The sequence below is a fragment of the Meles meles genome, chromosome 7 (genome assembly GCF_922984935.1).
Source record: "Meles meles chromosome 7, mMelMel3.1 paternal haplotype, whole genome shotgun sequence".
Classification (NCBI taxonomy): domain Eukaryota; kingdom Metazoa; phylum Chordata; class Mammalia; order Carnivora; family Mustelidae; genus Meles; species Meles meles.
In genome coordinates this window covers 74,569,750-74,590,054 of record NC_060072.1, presented here as the reverse complement: position 1 = coordinate 74,590,054, position 20,305 = coordinate 74,569,750, and the positions used below count along the sequence as shown (strand labels likewise).

At 38.6% G+C, this 20,305-nt stretch overlaps 2 protein-coding genes across 4 annotated transcripts in view; one reads left to right on the top strand and one right to left on the bottom strand.

Annotated features, from left to right (window-relative positions):
- The window catches only part of AMN1 (antagonist of mitotic exit network 1 homolog), a 73,891-nt gene extending 63,522 nt beyond the window's left edge, over positions 1-10,369 (top strand). Inside the window, exon 7 of the mRNA XM_046010711.1 lies at positions 8,218-10,369. Within this exon, the coding sequence (XP_045866667.1) occupies positions 8,218-8,291 (74 nt within the window). The 3' untranslated portion in view covers positions 8,292-10,369. The remainder of the gene's footprint in view (positions 1-8,217) is intronic.
- A 2,530-nt stretch (positions 10,370-12,899) lies between these two features.
- Positions 12,900-19,683, bottom strand: ETFBKMT (electron transfer flavoprotein subunit beta lysine methyltransferase). Of its 3 annotated transcripts, none has more exons than XM_046013641.1 (5): positions 19,545-19,683; positions 18,380-18,518; positions 17,383-17,823; positions 15,318-15,448; positions 12,900-13,918 (listed from the first exon to the last, which is right to left on the bottom strand). In XM_046013641.1, the coding sequence occupies exons 3-5, from the start codon at positions 17,706-17,708 to the stop codon at positions 13,575-13,577; spliced, it is 801 nt and encodes a 266-aa protein (XP_045869597.1). In that variant the 5' UTR covers positions 17,709-17,823; positions 18,380-18,518; positions 19,545-19,683; the 3' UTR covers positions 12,900-13,574. The 3 variants fall into 3 exon arrangements, with proteins under 3 accessions (XP_045869597.1, XP_045869596.1, XP_045869598.1); XM_046013640.1 differs by having other exon boundaries at positions 19,409-19,654; XM_046013642.1 differs by having other exon boundaries at positions 17,473-17,823; positions 19,409-19,654.
- Positions 19,684-20,305: the final 622 nt, after the last annotated feature.

Sequence of the window (20,305 nt, the reverse complement as noted above, 5' to 3'; positions counted from 1 at the left end):
TTTGTTTCTCTGTCTAAAAAGCATAAAAGCTGTCTGTCTCGGTCACTTCTTGGGTCCCATATCTATAAGACCTCCATACATGCAAATTAAATTTGATTTTCTCCTGTTAGTCTATCTCCTGTTTAATTCAATGAGCAGCCAGAAGAATCTTAAAGGATAGAGGGAAATTTTTCTTCTCCAACAATAGCATAGAACTAAAAGTGGCTTTTTTTTTTTAACAGAAAGATTTTATTTATTTGTTTATTTTAGAGAGAGAGTATGCAAGAGCTGGGGGTAGGCCAAGGGAGTGGGAGATGGAGAGAATCTCAAGCTGACTCCACACTGAGCTTGGAGCTCAATACAGGGCTCAATCTTCTGACCCTGACTTCAAGACCTGAGGTGAAACCAAGAGCCCGATGCTTAACCGACTGAGCCACCCAGACACCCCAGAACTAAAAACGTTTGTGTATCCAAAAAGTTTGAGAAATGCAGCATACTGCTATAATGAATGTTAATTTATCAAAGGGTCTGAGAAATATTATAGCTAAGAAACTTTTCTAAGCATTTCTCCCAAATTTTTTAGCACAGAACATTTTATGAACCTCAGCTTGCCCTTGTGTATAATTGTGAGTCATAAAATTGGGAGATCTGATAACAATCCAAAAGAGTTCATATATGATTGCTTTATTAATAAAGGTTCATAAAGAGAAGAAGCTGAAGTTTTTCAACTACCCAGATCATTTCTACTCTTCCTCCTTTCCTGGAAGAAGTATACAACCACCATTGTATACTTTTGCTACCATCATTAAATGAAAATAAAATGGGGTTATATATTCACTTTATATTTAATTTTTATTTCTTTCTTCTCCAAAGAAATAAATGGTTTCATTTAGCAGGTTGGCCCAGTAAATGAAAGTTTTTTCTTCTTTTGATAACTTTTGTAACATTTTTCCTCCTGCTTATATATTTATGTGGTTGCTTATATATGACTATATAAGACAATATGATTTACTTTCCATAAAAATATATGTACATAAGTATGTTCAGTTATAATATAATACAAAAATATGTGTACATTAAGTATGTTCAATTATAATAATATAAAAATTTTTGTACATAAGTATGTTCAATTATAATCATCCTCAAAGCAATCTGACCCCCAAATTGACAGTGATACTATAGTTTCCCCTCAAGGTCCCTAAATTAATAGGTTTATCCTCTCTATTATAATTCTAAGTATTTTTTTTTTTATTTCATGACCTTAAAGTTGGACTAAAAACAGAACTCCACATTATAAATCATGTCTTGAAACTATCTGAAACACCTGATTTTATTTCTGCATAAAGGAAAATAAAAACTAAACTGCTATTTAAGATATTGTAAAGTCTAATATCTTAGAAAGCAAACTGCAGGTCCAAGCTAGAGTCACCTGCCCCAGTGCAGCAAACTTAGACTTAAAAGTTTCAGTTTCTTCAAGGAGTGAAATTTTAAGACAATCAATGTAAAATTTCCTGGTAAACACCAATGAGGTGATCTGTCACATGAGCCCTCCTCATCCCCCACAAAGAAAGGTGAGGTAATCCACCGGATAGGACCCTTTGCTTTCCCTCTATGAGAAGGTGACCTTGACTGAACCAATCCCTACTTTTTTTTTTTGCTAATAACTTCTTGCCCTACTCTCCTTCCTATAAAAATCTTCCATTCTGTACAACTCCTTAGAGCTTCCCTTTGCTTGCTGGATGGGGTGCTGCCTGATTCATGAATCAATTAATAAAGCCTATAATCAATTAATAAAGCCTATAATAAAGCCTAAAATTGGCTGAATTTTGTTCTTTGATATAATATACTTTTTCTAGATGTTATAGAAGCAGGAAAATAATTTTACAACTTATTAAATTCTTTTAAATTCAGTTATGCCTGCAATAATTATCACTAAGTTCAGCTCACACACCTTTACTAATCTCCTACAACAGACATGCATTTCAGTTTCTCATAATTATCTATACATGTTTCACAGTATTTATGGGTATGGAGGTTTAGATTTTAGAGGGACAATAAAGCAGTTAGATAGCACTAGATTTAATTTATGTTTTACACTGAAAGGCAGGAAAAACCAACAGGAAATCTGCCCCTTTTGATTGAATGAATCCAAATTTTAGTTATATGTGAGGATTTGTTTCAGCCTGATTACTATACAAGGAGGTTCTTTACTTAGACCCCTAGTTTATAAATATGTCAAGATTTTCCACTTCGAGCCCAAAACAAATGTATTTTAAGACCCAAGTAGTTTGCTTCAGAGTTTCCTTTAATTAAAGTTTATTCCTTGCTTAAAGGGCAACTCTTTTTATTATTTTGTATTTTACTTTTTCTAACTCCTATATCATTTGTTTCCTCATCATTATTTATTCATTCATTACTTACTCTGTGCCAAAGAACTTCTTTATTCTAGACACTATAATGAAGCATTGGAACTTTGACCATTGTTTGTAAGAATCTGCCAGCCTTAGTTTTTTCACTGTGTGTTCTACAAAAATATCTAAATTACATTTTCCTTGATCATTTGAAAAAGTTAGTTAATTTCTATTTCCCACAATTTCTTCTTTTTCTTGGTGCTCTAAAAGCCCTTAAAGTGGTCTCTGTCTATATTAATGATAGATATTAAAAGATGGTAAAATCTTCCTTAGACTTCATCTACACAACACCCTTGTTTTAAGGATAAGGGAGGAGAGAATGACCTTAAGTGGAAATACTTGGTACTAGAACTCCAAGTAAAAACTTAAGTCACCGGATCCACAATCTCTAATTCTTCCCCCAGGGAAGCAATTTCCGGTGCCTTGGTGTCAAGTGGCTTACTAGAAAAGGGAGGGGCGCAGGGCACGTCTGGGTGGCTCAGTGGGTTAAGCCTCTGCCTTAGGGTTAGGTCATGATCTCAGGGTCCTGGGATGGATCCCTGCATCTCAATGGGCACTCTGCTCAGCAGGGAGCCTGCTTCCCACCCCCCCCACCCCCACCTGCCTCTCTCTGTCAAAATAAAGAAATAAAATCTTAAAAAAAAAAAAAGAGGGAACTAGAAGAGTGACATTAAGCAACAGAAGTGTGATTTGTACTGATGACTTTTTGAGTCTTTTTCAATCTTGAGAGTCTGTGTTCAGAAGGGTGGTAGAATATGTCACCCCAATATGCTTCTTCAGGATAAGGACTTTTTTGAACTGATTATTTTTGAGAAACTGCAGACTCTAGGAAAGCTCTGAATAAGGAGAAGAAGTTACCCTTTTATAAGAGAAATTTGCATTTATAAAGAAAAATCTCCATTTTCAACTATCTCCCTCTCTATGTTAGGAAAAAAAGGGCAACTCTAAATCACAAGAGAATCTTCTCAACAGGGACACCAACACAGATCTGTATAGAAAACCATACCTTTACTTTTTACTGTGCTTTTTCTAATAACCTCCTACAATTTGATCCCTTCCCAACCACCCCCCCCCCAACATCTTTCTTTTGTCTTTAGCTGAAATTGGTATTTAAGGTGGTGGCTAGGGCCATCTCAGGGAGTTTACTCATTTTTCCCGGGTATCTCTCATGCATGCATGAAGTATACATATTGATAAACTGTTTTTCTCTGGTTAATCTATCTTTTATTATAGGGGAGTCTCAGCTGAGAACTCAGAAGGATAGAAGGAAAATTATTTTTCCTTCCCTACAGTTTCTACAGTGTTCTGGCAAGGGATCACTAAATATTTAGAGAACCCACAGTGTCTCTTTATAGCATAATAAACTCACAGGCACCTATTATTCCTACTATTCAAAGTCATAATCCTAAATACTCTGTTTTCTCCAGAAAAAGGTGCATGAGCAGAATTTGAGTAATGTAATACTGCCATCTAGCATCAAAATTTCAAAATTACCTAAAAATATACTGTATGGTTTACTGGAGGGAATAATGTCATCCTATTTATGTATAAAAATAAATTTCTATAGAAGGATGACACAAATGCAGTCAGAAAACAGATATGTATGTATGTTTGATAACATGTTCCTAATCTGTAAAAATGCCAAAATAATTTAAAAACACCAGCCACCAACCAAAATGAAATTGGGAAGTATAAGTTCCCAATTTAATTTTCTTTTTAAAATTGTATTTGTTGTTCTGGGTCTCTTGAATTCCCATATACATATTAGGATCATCTTGTCAATTTCTAAAACAAAAAGAGGGAGAGACAACTGGGATTCTGGGAGAGATTGCATTGAATCTGTAATCAATTTAGAGAGTATTGTCATGTTAGTACTATATTCTGATTTATGAACACAGACAGATATCTTTCCACTTATTTAGATCTTGAATTTCTTTCAACATTGTTTTGTAGTTTTCAGACTAAATTTTTCACTTTTGTTAAATTTATCCCTAAGTATTTTATTATTTTTGATGGTAATATAAATGAAATTCTTTTCTTAATTTAATTTTTGGATTGGTCATTGCTAGTATATACAAATACATTTGATTTTTGTATATTGATCCTGTACTGTGCAACCTTGCTGAACTCATTTATTAGTTTTAATTTTTTAGTGGATCCCTTTGTATAGGCGAGATAAACGTGACATCAATCGAGGTAGCCGAGGTAGGAGCAAGGCAAGATTTATTAAAGGCACTCTCCGGTGAAGTTTCAGGGCTCAGGAGAAGGGGAGCCAGGAAAGTTGTGCAGGGAGGAGGTGGGCACCCTCAGGAGAAGGAGAGCCAGGAAAGTTGTGCCTGGAGGAGGTGGGCACCCTCGGGCGAGGTTCCTCGACTCCGGAAAGGGGAGTGGGGGAAGTGGCACCGGGAGGGAGTTGGCAGGGGTCTTTTATGGGGCCAAGGTAAGGCATGGGCTCACATCCATATATGGTAGTGTATTTGGTGATCAGAGGGTAGGGGTGGGGGGTCCTGATACTTCTGTTTCCTGCATAGGTATCGGGTTACCTATGGAGCCGTGACCTGGGCATGCATCCTTTTGGCGGGAGAGTCAAGGGTTAAGGAAAGGGGAGGGTGGCCCCGGAGGTCATTTCTATTGTTCCTCCTGCACCAGAGCTCCGGCCCAACACCCTTAAGACGTCCTGTAATTATACAGGACATTCTATATGAATTACATAATGTACAAATAAACATAGGTTTACTTCTTTCCTTCCTACATGAATACATTTTATTTCTTTTCCTTCCTAAATTTCCTTGGCGGAAACCTTCAATGCAATGCTGAATAGAAGGGGGGAAGAATAGGGACACCTGGGTGGCTCAGCCAGTTAAGTAGCTGCCTTCAGCTCAGATCATGATCCCAGGGTGTCTGGCCCCTGCTCATCGGGAAATCTGCTGCTTCATCTCCCTCTGCCCCTCCCCACCCTGCTTGTGTGTGCATGCATGCGTGTTCTCTAATAAATAAATAATCTTAAGAAGAAGAAGAAGGAGAAAGAGCAGACATCCTTGCCTGTTTCTCATCTTAGGAGGAAAACATTAGTCTTTCATCATTAAATATGAACTTTAGTTCTTTCATATAAGGTTGAAGAAGTTCCCTTCTATTCCTAGTTTGTTGAATGTTTTTACCACGAGTATTGTCAAATGCTTTTTCTATGTCAATTGAGATGATCACGTGTTTTTTGTCCTTTATTCTATTGATATGGTATATGTCATAGGCAGAATAGTAGCCCCCAACCAAAGATGTCCACATTTTAATGCCCAGAACCTGAGTATGTTACATTCCACAAGGCTGCAAATGGAACTGAAGTTGGTGATCAGTGGACTTTAAAATAGGGACATTATCCTGACTATCCAGGTGGGCCCAGGGTAATCATAAGGGTCTTTATAAGGGAAGGAGGCAGGGGGAAGGAGAATCATAGACTTGGCAGCATGAGAAGGACTCTGTCCACTGTTACTCATTTTGAATATGGAGGCATGCAAGGAATGTGGTGGCTCCTAGGAGCTAGAAAAGTCAAGGAGGTGAATTCTCTCCCTTGAGCCTCCAAAAAGAAGTGCTGATCCAGATTAGCCCAATGAGGCCTAATTTGGAATTCTGACCTCCAAACTATACAATAATAAATTTGTGTTGCTTTAAGTCACTAAGATTGTAGTAATTTATTACAGTAGCAATAGGAAACTAATAAAGTGTATTACATTGATTGATTTTCAGGTGTTAAACCAAACTTTCATTCCTGGGATAAATTCCAGTTGATCATGGCATACAAGTCTTTTTAATATATTGCTAGATTTGATTTGCTAGTGTATTGTTGAGGAAATTTGAGTATATATTCATTAGAGATGTTGGTCTATAGTTTTGTATATGTGTGATGTCTTAATTTGGCTTCAGCATCAGGGTAATACTGGTCTCACAGAATGAGTTGGGCAGTACTCCCCATATCTGCTATTAGTAAAGCCACTCCAGCTTTGTTATAGTTACTGTTTTCATGATATAACTTTGTCCATGCTTTTACCTTCAATGTATTTGAAACCTGTCTTTAATCTAGATTTCCTATATAATGGATTTCCTTTATAATAAATATTTTTATGATAATAAAACTGTACTTTTTCTCTTATGAGCTGTTATTTTTGAAAAAATAGCTGCTGATGTAAACTTTTTTTTTTAATATTTTATTTATTTATTTGAGAGAGAGAGAGAGAGATATCACAAGTTGGTAGAGTGGCAGGCAGAGAGAGAGGGGGAAACAGGCTCCCTTCTGAGCAGAGAGCCCGATGCGGGGCTCGATCCCAGGACCCTAGGATCATGACCTGAGCTGAAGGCAGAGGCTTAACCCACTGAGCCACCCAGGCACCCCAAACTTTTGTTTTTTTAAGTGTAATTCCTTCTCATTTTCATATACTCTGGTTCTCTTGTTTGCACTAAATCTTGGTATTTGGGCTTCTTTTTGCTTTGTTTAAAATAAAATTTAGAGGGTGCTGGGTGGCTTAGTCATTTAAGCATCTGCCCTCAGCTCAGGTCATGATTCTAGGGTCCTGGGATCAGAGCTGCACATCAGGCTCCCTGCTCAGTGGGGAGTCTGCTTCTCCCTCTGCTCCTCCACTGCTTGTGTTCACTCTCCCTCTCTCAAATGAATAAATATTTAAATATTTAAAAAATTAAAAAATAAAATTTAGAAACCATATGTTGGACCACTTTTTTTTTCTGTTGGTTTTTGAAATCTATAATTCTAACAACCACTAAACTAGAATATTTCCAAGACTTGTTTGGAGTGCTATTGTATATACAACATAGGCTGTTTCTATTAAACAAGTTTAGTAAACTTATGAATAATTTTTAAAGTAGTAACATTTTATCAGTATTTTTGCTTTAACTCATATTTTTTTAACTTTTTTTAAAATTTTTATTTGTTTATTTGACAGACTAAGATCACAAGTAGGCCTAGAGGCAGGCAGAGAGAGAGAGGGGGAAGCAGGCTTCCCACTGAGCAGGGAGCCCGATGTGGGGCTCCATCTCAGGACCCTGGGATCATGACCTGAGCTGAAGGCAGAGGCTTTAACCCACTGAGCCACCCAGGCCCCCCTTTAACTCGTATTTTTTAAAAGACATTATAAAATTGACTTTGCAAAAGAAATGTAAACCATATTAAAATCACTACTATACATTGAGAATTGAGAATAATTGAGAACCATCTAAAAGTCCAATAATATGGATTGGTTAAATTATAATGAACTCATGTATTACTTATCTATTAAAAATCATGCTTTATAATAGTATTGTGTGACATGGAAAATGTTTACCTCTAGGTCAAGTTGTCCTATTCTAGTAATTGCTCCCTCCCCTAGCCATTTTGGGTATGTTGCTGCTTCCCAAATTGTCTTATCACATCTATTGGCTTTCTTTAATCCTGCTCACTCCTTTGTGCCTAGTTGCTTTGTTAATCCCTGCTCAAGAACACCATGTTAGTGTGTCTGTTGCCTGCCAGGACCCTGAGAAAATTTATACACAGGTTAATGGTGACATTATAGCTTTAATCTCTGGCTGGTGAAATTAAGACAAAATTACAGAGAAAATGATGAATGCCTAATTTCAAGTATTATTATGATATGTGCACTGCAGCTGATAATGAGAGTTACCACTAATTAAATGTTTTAAGTTATTGTTCTTTATATATCATCCCCTTTAATCTTCTCAATAACCCTATGAGGTATCATAGTTATCATCCCTAGTTGTACATGAGGACAAATTAAATATCTTTGTTTATTGTGAATTAATATATTGTCATTGTTTTCTTTTGTAGATCATTCACGAGAAGTCCTGGAGCAATTAGTAGGCCCAAACAAACTAAAGCAAGTGACGTGGACTGTTTACTGATGCTTGTTGAAGCTTTTCAAAGCAAGGATCTTTATACTACAGTCCCAGGAAACAATGGTTTTAGAGATTGGCTTTCAGATAATGTGCTTTTTGCTTTGAAGTTAACAGACCCTTAAACATTTAATAGTGCTATTATCCTGTTTGTTTGCAGAGTCTTTGTTTTTGACATGGTAAGCCTAGCATGCCCTCTGATGTATTGGGGTGGGGGTGGGGCGGGAGGGGAGTATTGTGTTTGTTTCTTAAATAACAAAGTTTTAAATTACCAGTTTTTCCTGGAGATTTCCTTCTCCTACCTACCTAGTTGAGCTGCCGTAAGAGAAATTTACCAGTATGAATAACCATTAGGAGAATTCTTAGTATCCCTAAAAGTGTAATTACCTTCCTAGTTATTTTCTGGCCCTTAACTTTCCTTAAGTATTTAAATGCTCATTGGTCAAAAAGCAAAGCTGAACATCAGGTCTATGTATCTTCACAGAATTTAGTATTTCAATAAAATAAAGAAATAGAATAGTTTACTGTCATAAACCCATGACATCATCCAACTCAGCCATTCAGAATATCAATGTTACTGAGACCCTTGCCCAACCACTTAATTAATTGTAATGGCTACTTTTCCCAAATACTACTATTGATCTATGAAACTTCCTCCTTAACAACTGCATTCAGGAACATGGAAGAATGAGTAAATAGAAAGTATCAATATAGAGGCTGTTTCCTAAAGATCTGTCAGTTTCATATCCTGAACTAAACAACACAGATCTTAGTTTTCAAATGAATTGCATTACTCTTTTATAATCACAAAATTCTCTGAAGTATATATAGTGTGCTTAAACCATCCCAAATTTAGTATATTCCCTGTGCCATGAGACTGTCTCAGTAGGACTTTTTTTTTTTTTTTTTTAAGATTTCCTACTTTAACTCTGATGTAGTACAAAAGAAGGGAAGTATGGGATGGTAGATTTCTTCTACATGTTTAGAAGAGGGTTTATACAGTCATCTCTATTTTTTTTTTAAAATATTTTATTTATTTGACAGAGAGAGATTACAATGAGGCAGAGAGGCAGGCAGAGAGAGAGGAGGAAGCAGGCTCCCTGCGAGCAGAGAGCCCGATGCGGGGCTCTATCCCAGGACCCTGGGATCATGACCTGAGCGGAAGGCAGAGGCTTTAACCCACTGAGCCACCCAGGCGCCCCAGTCAACTCTATTTCTTGACCTTACTACTAATTACTTTATAAATGCGGTATATATGTGTGTGTGTGTGTGTGTGTGTGTGTGTATATAATATATATATATGTGTATATATAATATATATAATATATTGCCCCTCATAGATAGGACATGTATATATGTGTACAATGGGTAAAGCTTGTTCCACCTATGAAATTTTTCTAAAGACAAATTCAATAAAATGTAATAGTAAACATCAAGCAAAGTTGGTAGCTTTACCCCCTTTTGGGGAAACAAGTTTTTCAAGATCTAAAGTGTCAGCTTTTTAGGGTCTATAAAAGCACTTTGCAGTTTAATATTCTTGCCTTTTTATATTGCTGGTTGTATTAACTATTTCTGTTTGAAACTTCAGTACCCCATTCCTACCTATTTCTATCATCCTCACTTCATACTTCGACCTCTTTATTTTTCTCCTTACCATCTATCACCCTCTGGCATCTGTCTGTTTTTATTATCTACTCCCTAGAATATAAGCTTCATAAAGACAGGAACTTTTGTCTTTTCTTCCCAGTGCCTAGAACAGTATCTGATACATAATAAGCACCCAATATTTGTTAAATGAATAAACACACAAAAAAAGAATAAAGGAGAAAAATGAATAAATAAAAATAATACCCATACTTCCAGTTTCCAGTCTGATGTTATTAAGTGATTAGAAGTCCTCATTCCTGTCCCCATAAGATAAAAGCTGAACAAATGGAAAATCATGAAGTGGTACAGTATTACTTGAATGTGGATTTGGACTAGTTATAAGTGTATACTAGGGCAACCACTAAACACACATTTTTAAATATGTATAATTTATATCCGAGAGGAGAGATGCCGTGGCCCGCGTGACAAATCGACCAGGAAGTGCGAGGGTAAGAGGATGGTGAAAAGAAATTAAAGAGATGGGGGCAGGAGGAGCATAGGGGATGATTTCCACCAATGCCGAGTTTATTTAAGGCAGTAAGGCATTATATAGCCAACAATAACTATTTTTAACTGATTACAAAAGAATTTACTACATGCATAAAAACCCCTCCAGACTTCCCCATTATCTATTTCTCATGGTCTAAATGCAGACTCTCCAAGGCCAGTGGTCTCTGTCTTCAGATAATTCCTTAACCAGCTGCATTGACTCCAAAGTAACTCAAAACATACAAGAAGTCACAACAAACCTGAGAGTGATTCATAAGCTGTGCTGGAACAGCAAGGACCAGTTATGAATTTATGACCCCAACCAAATTGCTCTCATCTAACAAGTAAACGTGTGGGAAATCGCGTAGGCGAGCGCACAACACATAGCACAGATGCTTTCTCAGTGCTACTCAACTTTTCCATCCTAAACCTTTTGTTAGGCTACTTGGACTTGAAAGGAGACACAAGTCAGGGCCTGGTTTGGTCCTCCTCTCAAGCCTTATCGTGGCCTCCCACAGAGAGAAAATGGAATTATATAAAATTCTCAATTAAAACCAGAGAAGGCAGGAAAAGAGTAGAACACCAAAAAAGAAACCGGGAACTAGGGCAACAAATAGAAAAGTCATAAATATGGTGGAAATTAACCCAACTATATCAATAACCCCTTTAAATGTGAATGGTCTTAATACAAACCTGTTTGTTAAACTATTGTTGTGGAAAATCTGAAGTAGCCAGGAAACTCAAGCGGCAGGCGGCAAAGCAGGAAGACTTAGCTTTATTATAGCGGGCAGGCCCAGCTGGATCATTTCCCAAAGGCTGAGCACCCAATAGGGTTAGGAGTGAGTTTTTATGGTTATGGGTGATGGGGGGATGGTAACAGGACATTTTCACAGTCTCTCAAGGCCAAATGGCCCCTTCAAATGGAAGTATAATCTATGCGGAGGCATCTCAGGAGAGTGCTAAATTACCCCTGCGGACTTGTTTCTTTTTCTTTTCTTAATCAAACAGGACCCGCCTCTGGTCTTTTTCTTCTGCCCCAGCAGGAGCAATGGGGAGTAGGCAAGGGGAAGGGGCTCGGGCCCAGGAGTCTCTATCCATATCACTATGAAGTCATTCAAGGCTCATCATTATATACAGGGGAGATTTTTAAATATCTTAAGTAATGGGCACCTGGCAGGTCAAGATCCCGGGGTACTGGGATCAAGGCCTGCATCAGGCTCCCTGCTCAGTGGGAAACCTGCTTCTCCCTCTCCCACTCCCCTCGCTTGTGTTCCCCCCCTCTCTCTGTGTCTCTCTCTGTCAAATAAATAAAATCTTTTGAAAAACAAAATAAAATAAAATATCTTAAGTAACATTTGGAGATCTCAAAGACCTTGTACTCTCCTAATAAATCACCAAAAGAGGATAACAAAAACAAGGTTTGTAGATATTTAGACTTAAATGTAAATCTTCTCTTTGTCGCATCAAGTTGACTTCCACAGTGCTCCAGAGTATAATTTACTTTTATCTTGCTGGGAAGGACAATAACCAGCAGAGCACTCTGAATTTTCAAAGGATATTGTTAATAAAACTTTTTCCTCTCAAATATCATCCAATGCCATTGTAACCTTTAATTTCTATTAATTTTAACCAAGTCTGAATCAAAATTTAGGTTGATCACATTTAAGACCCAACATACCAATGTGAAATTAGATGCACAAAAATTTGTTTCACTGGGCTGAAATAAACTCTGACTTCCAAGTTCAACAATCTCCAAATCCTCCGGAGCTGGGTTCCCAAACTCCCATCGAATTATCCTATTTTCCTATCTAAGCAACAACTTGCCCTTAACTGCTTTCTCCATATTTCCACTGTATAACTCTGATCACATCTCCCTGGTACCATAATCCCAATGGCATGCACGCGTTATTATAAAGTTTGTATATAATGCACATGTTATGAACAACTCCAAAGCAGTGTTTGAAAACATAAGAAAGAACATTAGAAAGGCTGCATTTTATATTTCACTTGTAACACATATAACGCTGGTGTTTAGTTTTAAATTAGAGAATAGAAAATCTATAGTACAGAATCTTAAGACCCAAAGGTAAAACTCGGAGACCTCCCACCCCAGTCTCCCAGGTATCTGATACCCTCCCAGAAGACAACCACAGTTAGCAATTACTTATTTGTCTTTTCAGGGATATGCTATGCATGTTGCCAACAAATATGTATTGTATTTGTGTGTGTGTATATATATATATATATATATATATACATACACACACACACATACGTATGTGGGTACATATGTACATCTTTTCATATGTTTTTCTATAAATAGTGGTATGCTATACATATTCCTCTTCACATTCTCATTTATGTCATAGGGTTTTTATTGATATATAAGATCCTGAAAACCTAGACCATGTAGTGGTAGCATAACCAATTTCTAGCTAACCTTAGTGAACCATAAAGAAGCATCAAAAAGTGTCAATGGTATATAGGAAATTCTAAAATCTTTATTTTATTTATTTTATTTTAGAATCTTTATTTTTATCCACGACTGTCAGTTGAGGTCCTATTGTGTACCAAATATTGTATGAGGCACTTTATTCTTTCATTTAATAAAATAGCCTTGCGGTGAGGTTTCTTAAGTTTGTTACAGTTTTATAGATGAAGAAATTAAAGCTCAGAGAGCTTAATTGGCCTAAAGTCCCAACTAGAAAGTGACAGAGTTGCCTGACTCCAAAGCTCACATACTCTGTACCACACTAAATGCAGCTCTGATCTTTACAGGTCATTGTTTTTGAAATACAGTACTCTTCTCTATTTTGTATTGTGTCTAATTTGAAGATCCATCATATAGTTATTCTCAACTACAGAAACAGACTTCGCTTTCTCATTTTCTTTCTCATTCTTCTCTACTACTTAAGTTACATGTTGCTACCATTTTGGTACTGTCTTCTAGAATTCTATTCCTATAGCAGTAAAAGTAGAAAACTGTCAGGTAGAGATTTGCATATTTGGCATAATGCAGAACGAGTTACATGACAAAGGCTTACAAAACTTATGACTTAGTATTTGGGAAACAAGATACACATGCTTTAAACTGGAGGGTCTTTTAGCGTTAAACCCAAACATAGTTATATTCACACTTGGAAGCACTTGGACAACTCAAGGCTGAAAATCCCATACTGTGCTGGTTGTCAACCCATTGTTTTCCCTCCTGGTAGGCTCTGGAAGTGAATATTCTACCACTTTGTGCAGTTGATGTTGAATGCTATGTCCACTAAACTGGGGTCGTCCAGGGTCACCAATCAGTACTCGAGTTCTGTGGGTCCAAAAGCAATTCTTCAGCCATTGATGAAGACTGTCTGCAAGGTCTTCATCATAAAACATATCTCCAAGCACAACAAGGTCCCACTTTTCTTGTTCCAAATCCAAAATGTTTTTGGTTAAAATGGGAAAAGGCTTCAGTTGGTTCAACTCACAATTCAATATGATAGCCATTCCTGCAACTTTAAAAAGCACATAATGAATTGGTTTTATGCTAGGCAGTTTCAATCCCCTATTGATTAAGTAATTTAGAAAATCTAACAATATTTTTTCCCTTTTATTGAAAGTTGTTTTTTAGGTAAAGAAGTATCTACCAACATAAACTATTTACTGCAATTTTCAAATATATGAGTGGATATCCTAAAAACAAAACAAACAATACAAAACACTAGAAATGTGGAGGTTTCAAGGAATATTTGCTGATCTAATAACTAAGAGGTTTGGTTTAGTGTAGCTGTCTAGGGAAATCAGGTCTTGGGACTTGAGCAACCTGAGTCCCTTGTATAAAATAAGCATCTTGGGGGGCGCCTGGGTGGCTTAGTGGGTTAAGCTGCTGCCTTCGGCTCAGGTCATGATCTCAGGGTCCTGGGATCGAGTCCCGCATCGGGCTCTCTGCTCAGCAGGGAGCCTGCTTCTCCCTCTCTCTCTCTCTCTCTCTGCCTGCCTCTCTGCCTACTTGTGATCTCTCTCTGCCAAATAAATGAATAAAATCTTAAAAAAAAAAAAAATAAGCATCTTGGGGCACCGGGGTGGCTCAGTCCATTAAGTGTCTGATTCTTGATTTCAGCTCAGGTCATGATCTCAGAGTTGTGAGATCGAGCCCTGCACTAGGCTCACATGCTGGGTGTGGAGCCTGCTTAAGAGTCTCTCTCTTCCTCTTCTACCCCTCTCTACCTCCCACCAAATAAATAAATAAAATAAAATAAGAATAAAAGCTAGATCCTCAGTAAAATTGAAAACTGAAAGAAAATCAGATAAAATTAAAACTGACTCATCGCAACTTGGGTTTTAATGGAATAAAATCACCCTCAAAACACAAGGCCTGGGGTGCCTGGGTGGCTCAGTGGGTTAAAGCCTCTGCCTTCCGCTCAGGTCATGATCCCAGGGTCCTGGGATCGAGCCCCGTGTTGGGCTCTCTGCTCATCACGGAGCCTGCTTCCTCCTCTCTTTCTTTGCCTGTCTCTCTGCCTACTTGTGATCTCTGTCAAATAAATAAATCTAAAAAAAACAAAACAAAACAAAACAAAAAAAAACATAAGGCCTATCTTCACTTGGGTTTTGGGTCAAATATATACAACCTACATATTTCAGGAAATCCCTTGCCCAGAAATTAACAGTAAGTGCTCCCAGCTTGGTACACTTTGGGCTATCTGACAGACATAAATACAAATCCTCTTAAGAAATATGCACATCAATTCTGGACCCACAGGATCTTCACAGATTATGTCCCACTGAACATAAATTCACAATATCTGATGACAAAATATGCATGGAAATAAGTTATCATGTTGAGGCATCCATAGATATTTATCCTGGAAGAAAATAAAGATATTTAAATATTTTTAAATATGAGAGTCTTACTAGGGTCTATGTCGTTGGCCAAGATCCTCGATGCCCCACTCATCTTGGCAGCAATAGCTGTAGCTCCACATCCACTCCCAAGATCTAACACAGACTTTCCTCTAACAACATCAGGATTATCCAAAAGATACCTAATTTGGAAAGAAAGCAAAGAACACTATCTGAGATAGAAGGTCAGCAAGAGGTATTAAAAAAAGAAAAAATTTTTTTAAGCTCTATGCCCAACATAGGGGTTGAACTCATGATGCTGAGATCAAAAGTCACAAGCTCTAATGACTGAGCCAACCAGGCAATCCCCCAAAAAATGTCTTTTTAAAATAATGAGCACTTATGATCCTGAAACAGTCAAGCACCTACAATTAGACTGACAAAATACTGCTATAATAAGGATTCAGTAAACTAGATTCAAAATTCAAAATTCAAAATTGATTGTCCATCATAGAGTGCTTTTACCTATAGCTTATGTTGAGTTATAATGACCTCTCTGGTAAGGTACAAAGTCCAGTTCAATCAATTTGGACCGAGGCTAAATAGTCATCAACCACTGAAGCTGGATGAGAAACCCCGAAATAATATATATCAACCAACACTTGACCTTACTACTGAAAAATGAAGCATATCAGGGATTATGGCAAAGTCGGGGTGTACATGGCTGTCTCAATGGAAAGCTGCAACCCATCTTTAGCTCACTGCTGCCATGTAGAAATCCTGTGTTAACCAGATACTTCTGTTTTTTCAAAATCAGACATTTTTACATGAAATTTCCCAAGTTTATTTTTATTTCTTATTTTTTTTAAACGTCCCAAGTTTTAAATGTTAGCAACTGATTTTTCATTTTAAGTTTACAAGTAAAGGCCAAACAAAACACATCTGTGGGTGTACCAACTTGTGACCTCTGATTCAGTCTGTTAAGGAATTTGATTGTATTTTTACTTGAAGTTGACGAACAATCACTTTAACAGACGTCACTGAAAATGTCAATATTTTCAAGGTATGATGTAAATGAACAAAGCTTGAAAATTTGGCAACAACTAGAAAATCAGAATTGTTTGATAACACCTAGAAAGCTTTCCAATCTTCAGGATTCTCTGAACAGCGCTACATATGCATTTATTTATTTTGCATTTAAACTATATACAACATTAATTCTGTTAGGTCATCCCATTCCTGCAAATGAGAAGTGCTTATCCATTTAATTTCAGAGGTCTATAGGCTGAACGTTTAAGCAAGTTTAATCATTAACCAATCTAAGAGCAAAAACCAGACTGAAATGCTAAAAGCTCTTGCCTTTGTCTCAGCAGTTGTGTTTTAATAAAAAGCATAGTGTGATGTATGAGAGAATGTCCGAAAGAACATTTCTGCAGTGTGGGGTTGGTGGGTGGGTAGAAGAGACCTTAACAATGCAGATTCAGAGCAGCTGGCTGGCTCAGTTTGTATAGCATGCAACTCTTGGTCTCAGGGTTGTGAGTTCAAGCCCCAAGATGGGCATAGAGCTTACTTAAAAAAAAAAAAAAAAAAAAAGAACATGCAGATTCAAGTCGAGAGTTCAACTGAGACGTCACTAAGTCACTAGAGAAGAGGGAATCCTTGTGGACCCACTCACATCTCTTATTTTTTGGGTAATTGAAAGAAGTGAGCCTCCAGGGAGGGATGGAGTGTGAGGCTTGAGGAGCAACATTTATGAGATTAAACTAGGAGAGCTGAAGGACTGGGGCTTTAAGAAACTCTGCACTGGCCATACCTTATGAACCATGAACCAGAAAATAGTGTGAAATTACCAGATCATTCATAGTATCTAGGGTCTTGACAGCTGATCCTAGGGTTTCTCTTAGAGAACTATATTTGGGGAAATAACACTGATAAGCCTGGAGTATGCTTAAATTGCTCCAAATTAAGAAAACAAGAATTTGGGGGCTTCACTGTTTTTTGTTTGTTTGTTTGTTTGGTTTTGTTTTGTTTTTGTGAGGAGCAAAGATAATGCAGAGTTGGACAGGCTGAAAAAAGAATCTGAAGAAAACAGGATCTGTTTGGGCCTTAAAGCTTCCCATTTCAGATATGGAAATACCTAGACAGGGCCTGGCCTCCTGGCCAGTAGATTGCCCAGTAAGGCTCGCTGTAGGGCCACAGGTCAGCTTTTTGCCACCAGAACTTGCACCTGGGCGTCAAAAGCCGCAACTGGATTTCAGGGGTGAGGCTGCCACTGCTGGTGACTTCAGTGTTCTCTTCCAGGAAAGCTTTCATCTCAGGGTCCAAAAAGCTTCCAGCTCCTCTCCAAGGGGAATGGCCCCAGGGAAACAAGGAAAGACCATTGCTTCTCACAGCTTTCAGAAAGACACCACGGTGGTTCATGTGAAATGGTGCAAATGCTCTCCAACCTAGGCTCGAAGCCATCGTCCTTTTCCAAAACACAGGTTCTGTCAACGTGGCTGTCGATAAGAGCTACTGCTCCTCCTGAGGAAGGAAGGGTCTGGCTGCTACAGTAATCTCAACTGGAATCTGTGGGTCTCTAAAAACAGAAATAATACTGAAAATTCCAAGGTTCACTGACACTTCCAAATCCCATTACGTAGGAAGAAAATATTACAGTGTAAGCTCTGTAGCTGATGATTCACAAGTGCAAGTCCATTTCAGATGGAAATATTGGTGCATCAACTTAGGAAAATCCAACCTTTTAAAAAAAAAAAAAAGGCGCCTGGATGGCTCAGTGGGTTAAAGCCTCTGCCTTCAGCTCAGGTCATGATCTCTGGGTCCTGGGATTGAGCCCCGCATCTGGGCTCTCTGCTCAGCAGGGAGCCTGCTACCCTTCCTCTCTCTCTGCCTGCCTCTCTGTCTACTTGTGATCTCTTCAGATAAATAAATAAATAAATCTTTAAAAAAATTTAAAAGGAAGTATTTTCACAACAAAGGCCTTTTAATAATTTAGAACAATAAACATACAAGCATTTGATTTTGAGAGAAAACCTCCGGAACATGCCAGTTACATAAAATAAGGTTTGCTTTTAAAGTTCTTTCACACACACACACACAATAAAGTTCTTTAACACATTCAATAAATCACTTACCTTTAAGCAGGCACTGTGAGCAAGATAAGTCTCCATCTTTGGGAAGCTTAGATTCTAGCGGTAAGGTAGAGCTGTTACTAGGGCAAATACGGTTCTCGCCTTTATGAAAGTCTTGCCAAGAGTTGTGGAGGTTACCAAACTATAATTGTGGACAAAGGTATACAAATTATACTGAGTACACTCTATTCAGTAACAGTTGTTGTAGCATAAAACATCAATGTAATCAAAATTCAGATTTTTTTCTTAAAACTTTATGGATTTAACTGTCATAAAAGAATATCAACTCGCAAATATCCTCCCGTAACTACCTCCGATGACTCATTTTACCAAGCCTGGGCCGAAAAGGCTTGCTCCAATGGAAAAATGCCTTGATGAGAATAAAAAAGAATAAGAAAGAGCAGTTTAAATACAAACTACATGCCCAGTTATTTGGAATCTCTGAACTGTTCTGCATAAATGTTTTAAATAGTCCTGTACCCATCCCCCCAAGTATTTACAGTGGGCGCCCCAAACTCAAACGCCTACCAGGAGGCCGGACTTGGTGACCCTGAGTGGTGCCGCTGGTTATTACAGAGGGGCTGTGGCGACCTGGAGACTGTTTCTGAGCAGTGCAAAGGGGCCAGCAAACTGCTTGCTGGTAAAAGAACACGCTGCCAGATCTTCCAGTTTCTCAAGATAACCCAGGGCTTCACACATAAACCCCCACTTGTAAACAAAAGCGATCAATTAAAATATCGGAACACAGGGCAGGCTAAAACGCCTGCTAGGCCACTTGTGTACGAGCTCAGGGTAGACGTGCCCTCGGGATCCCTGGGTCTCTAAACCGTCTCTTCTCTCTGGACTAATTCTGTTAGGAAGCGTTGGGTCGGCCCTTGAACCGCACAAGCCGAGGCTTGTAAACACAGCGCGGCAAACAGGAGGTGATTTTGGTTTGCAACGTCAGGTCGTCTACACCGGCGCCTCCCCCTTCCATCCCAGCACCAATGGAGCATCCTTTGTGAACGTGACTAGGCGGGGGACACTACGTACCTGTTATTAATTGTTAAGGAAAGAAGAGGGGCTAAAAAGGGTAAGTTCCCGGGGTGTTCCTGACCACGTTATTTCCCTCCGAGGAGAACGGGACTCGGTCTTAAAGGGGCAGGCACAGTCGTCCTTTTGTCCTTACCAAGCTGGCCTAACAGCGGCCTGGCGAAGCGCTCGCCTTTGTGCTTCTTTCCTGGGCATTCTTCAGAACCGCACCTGGTGTGCCGAGTTCCCCAAACCCGACAGGCTGCGCGTGACTCCGGGTGCAGAACGTGGACCGCGCACCCCGCCCTCCTTCCCAGCAGCCTCCCTCGGCCTTTTCCTACTTTTCTTAAAGGGGCAGAGCCTTCAGAAGAGCGGGCGCCCCGACCTCGCTCTGGAAGCAAGGGGCCATCAAACTCTGATTTCTGCGAAATCCAAACTGTGGAACGTCTGCTTTGTGCCAGTCACTTGTTGGAGAGGAAAAATGTTTCTCTTCCCTTCCTCCATCCTTCAAAGCTTCTTCCAGCTGCTCTTAGAATTAAACTGACATGAAACACATCAATAGAAGAAAACCAAATTGGATCTTGTGCCTGTGGGAACGCCAGGTGTAGGAGAGATGCAAAAATAGAAAAGTAAAAGGTTTACATGTCACCCTGAACTAAGGAGAAGGGAGTTTGGGATTTCAAAGGGAAGGAAAGTAATGCGCAGAAGATGAAAAGGTGTAAATGTTTGCTGGGCCACACAGAAACAACAGGGCAGGGAGAGAATTTTAACAACAAACTTTGCTGAATTCCTCCTTATCACACCTAGTTCATATCATGCTGTAATTATCCATGGAAATTGAATTCTTCTGGAGCACATCCTCTATATTCTTCAGGTTAAAAGGCTTCCCTCCGGAGGCTTGGCTCCCAAGCCCTCCAG

What these genes read in the sequence shown, in the direction of transcription:
- ETFBKMT (XM_046013641.1), bottom strand. Translation starts at nt 17,708, where the DNA reads ATGGCTTCGAGCCTAGGTTGGAGAGCATTTGCACCATTTCACATGAAC. An exon ending in GGAGGCCAGGCCCTGTCTAG is followed by an intron (nt 15,449 to 17,382) that starts GTATTTCCATAT and finishes TTTCCAAATTAG; the next exon opens with GTATCTTTTGGATAATCCTG. An exon ending in GGCCAACGACATAGACCCTA is followed by an intron (nt 13,919 to 15,317) that starts GTAAGACTCTCA and finishes TGCTTTTTAAAG; the next exon opens with TTGCAGGAATGGCTATCATA.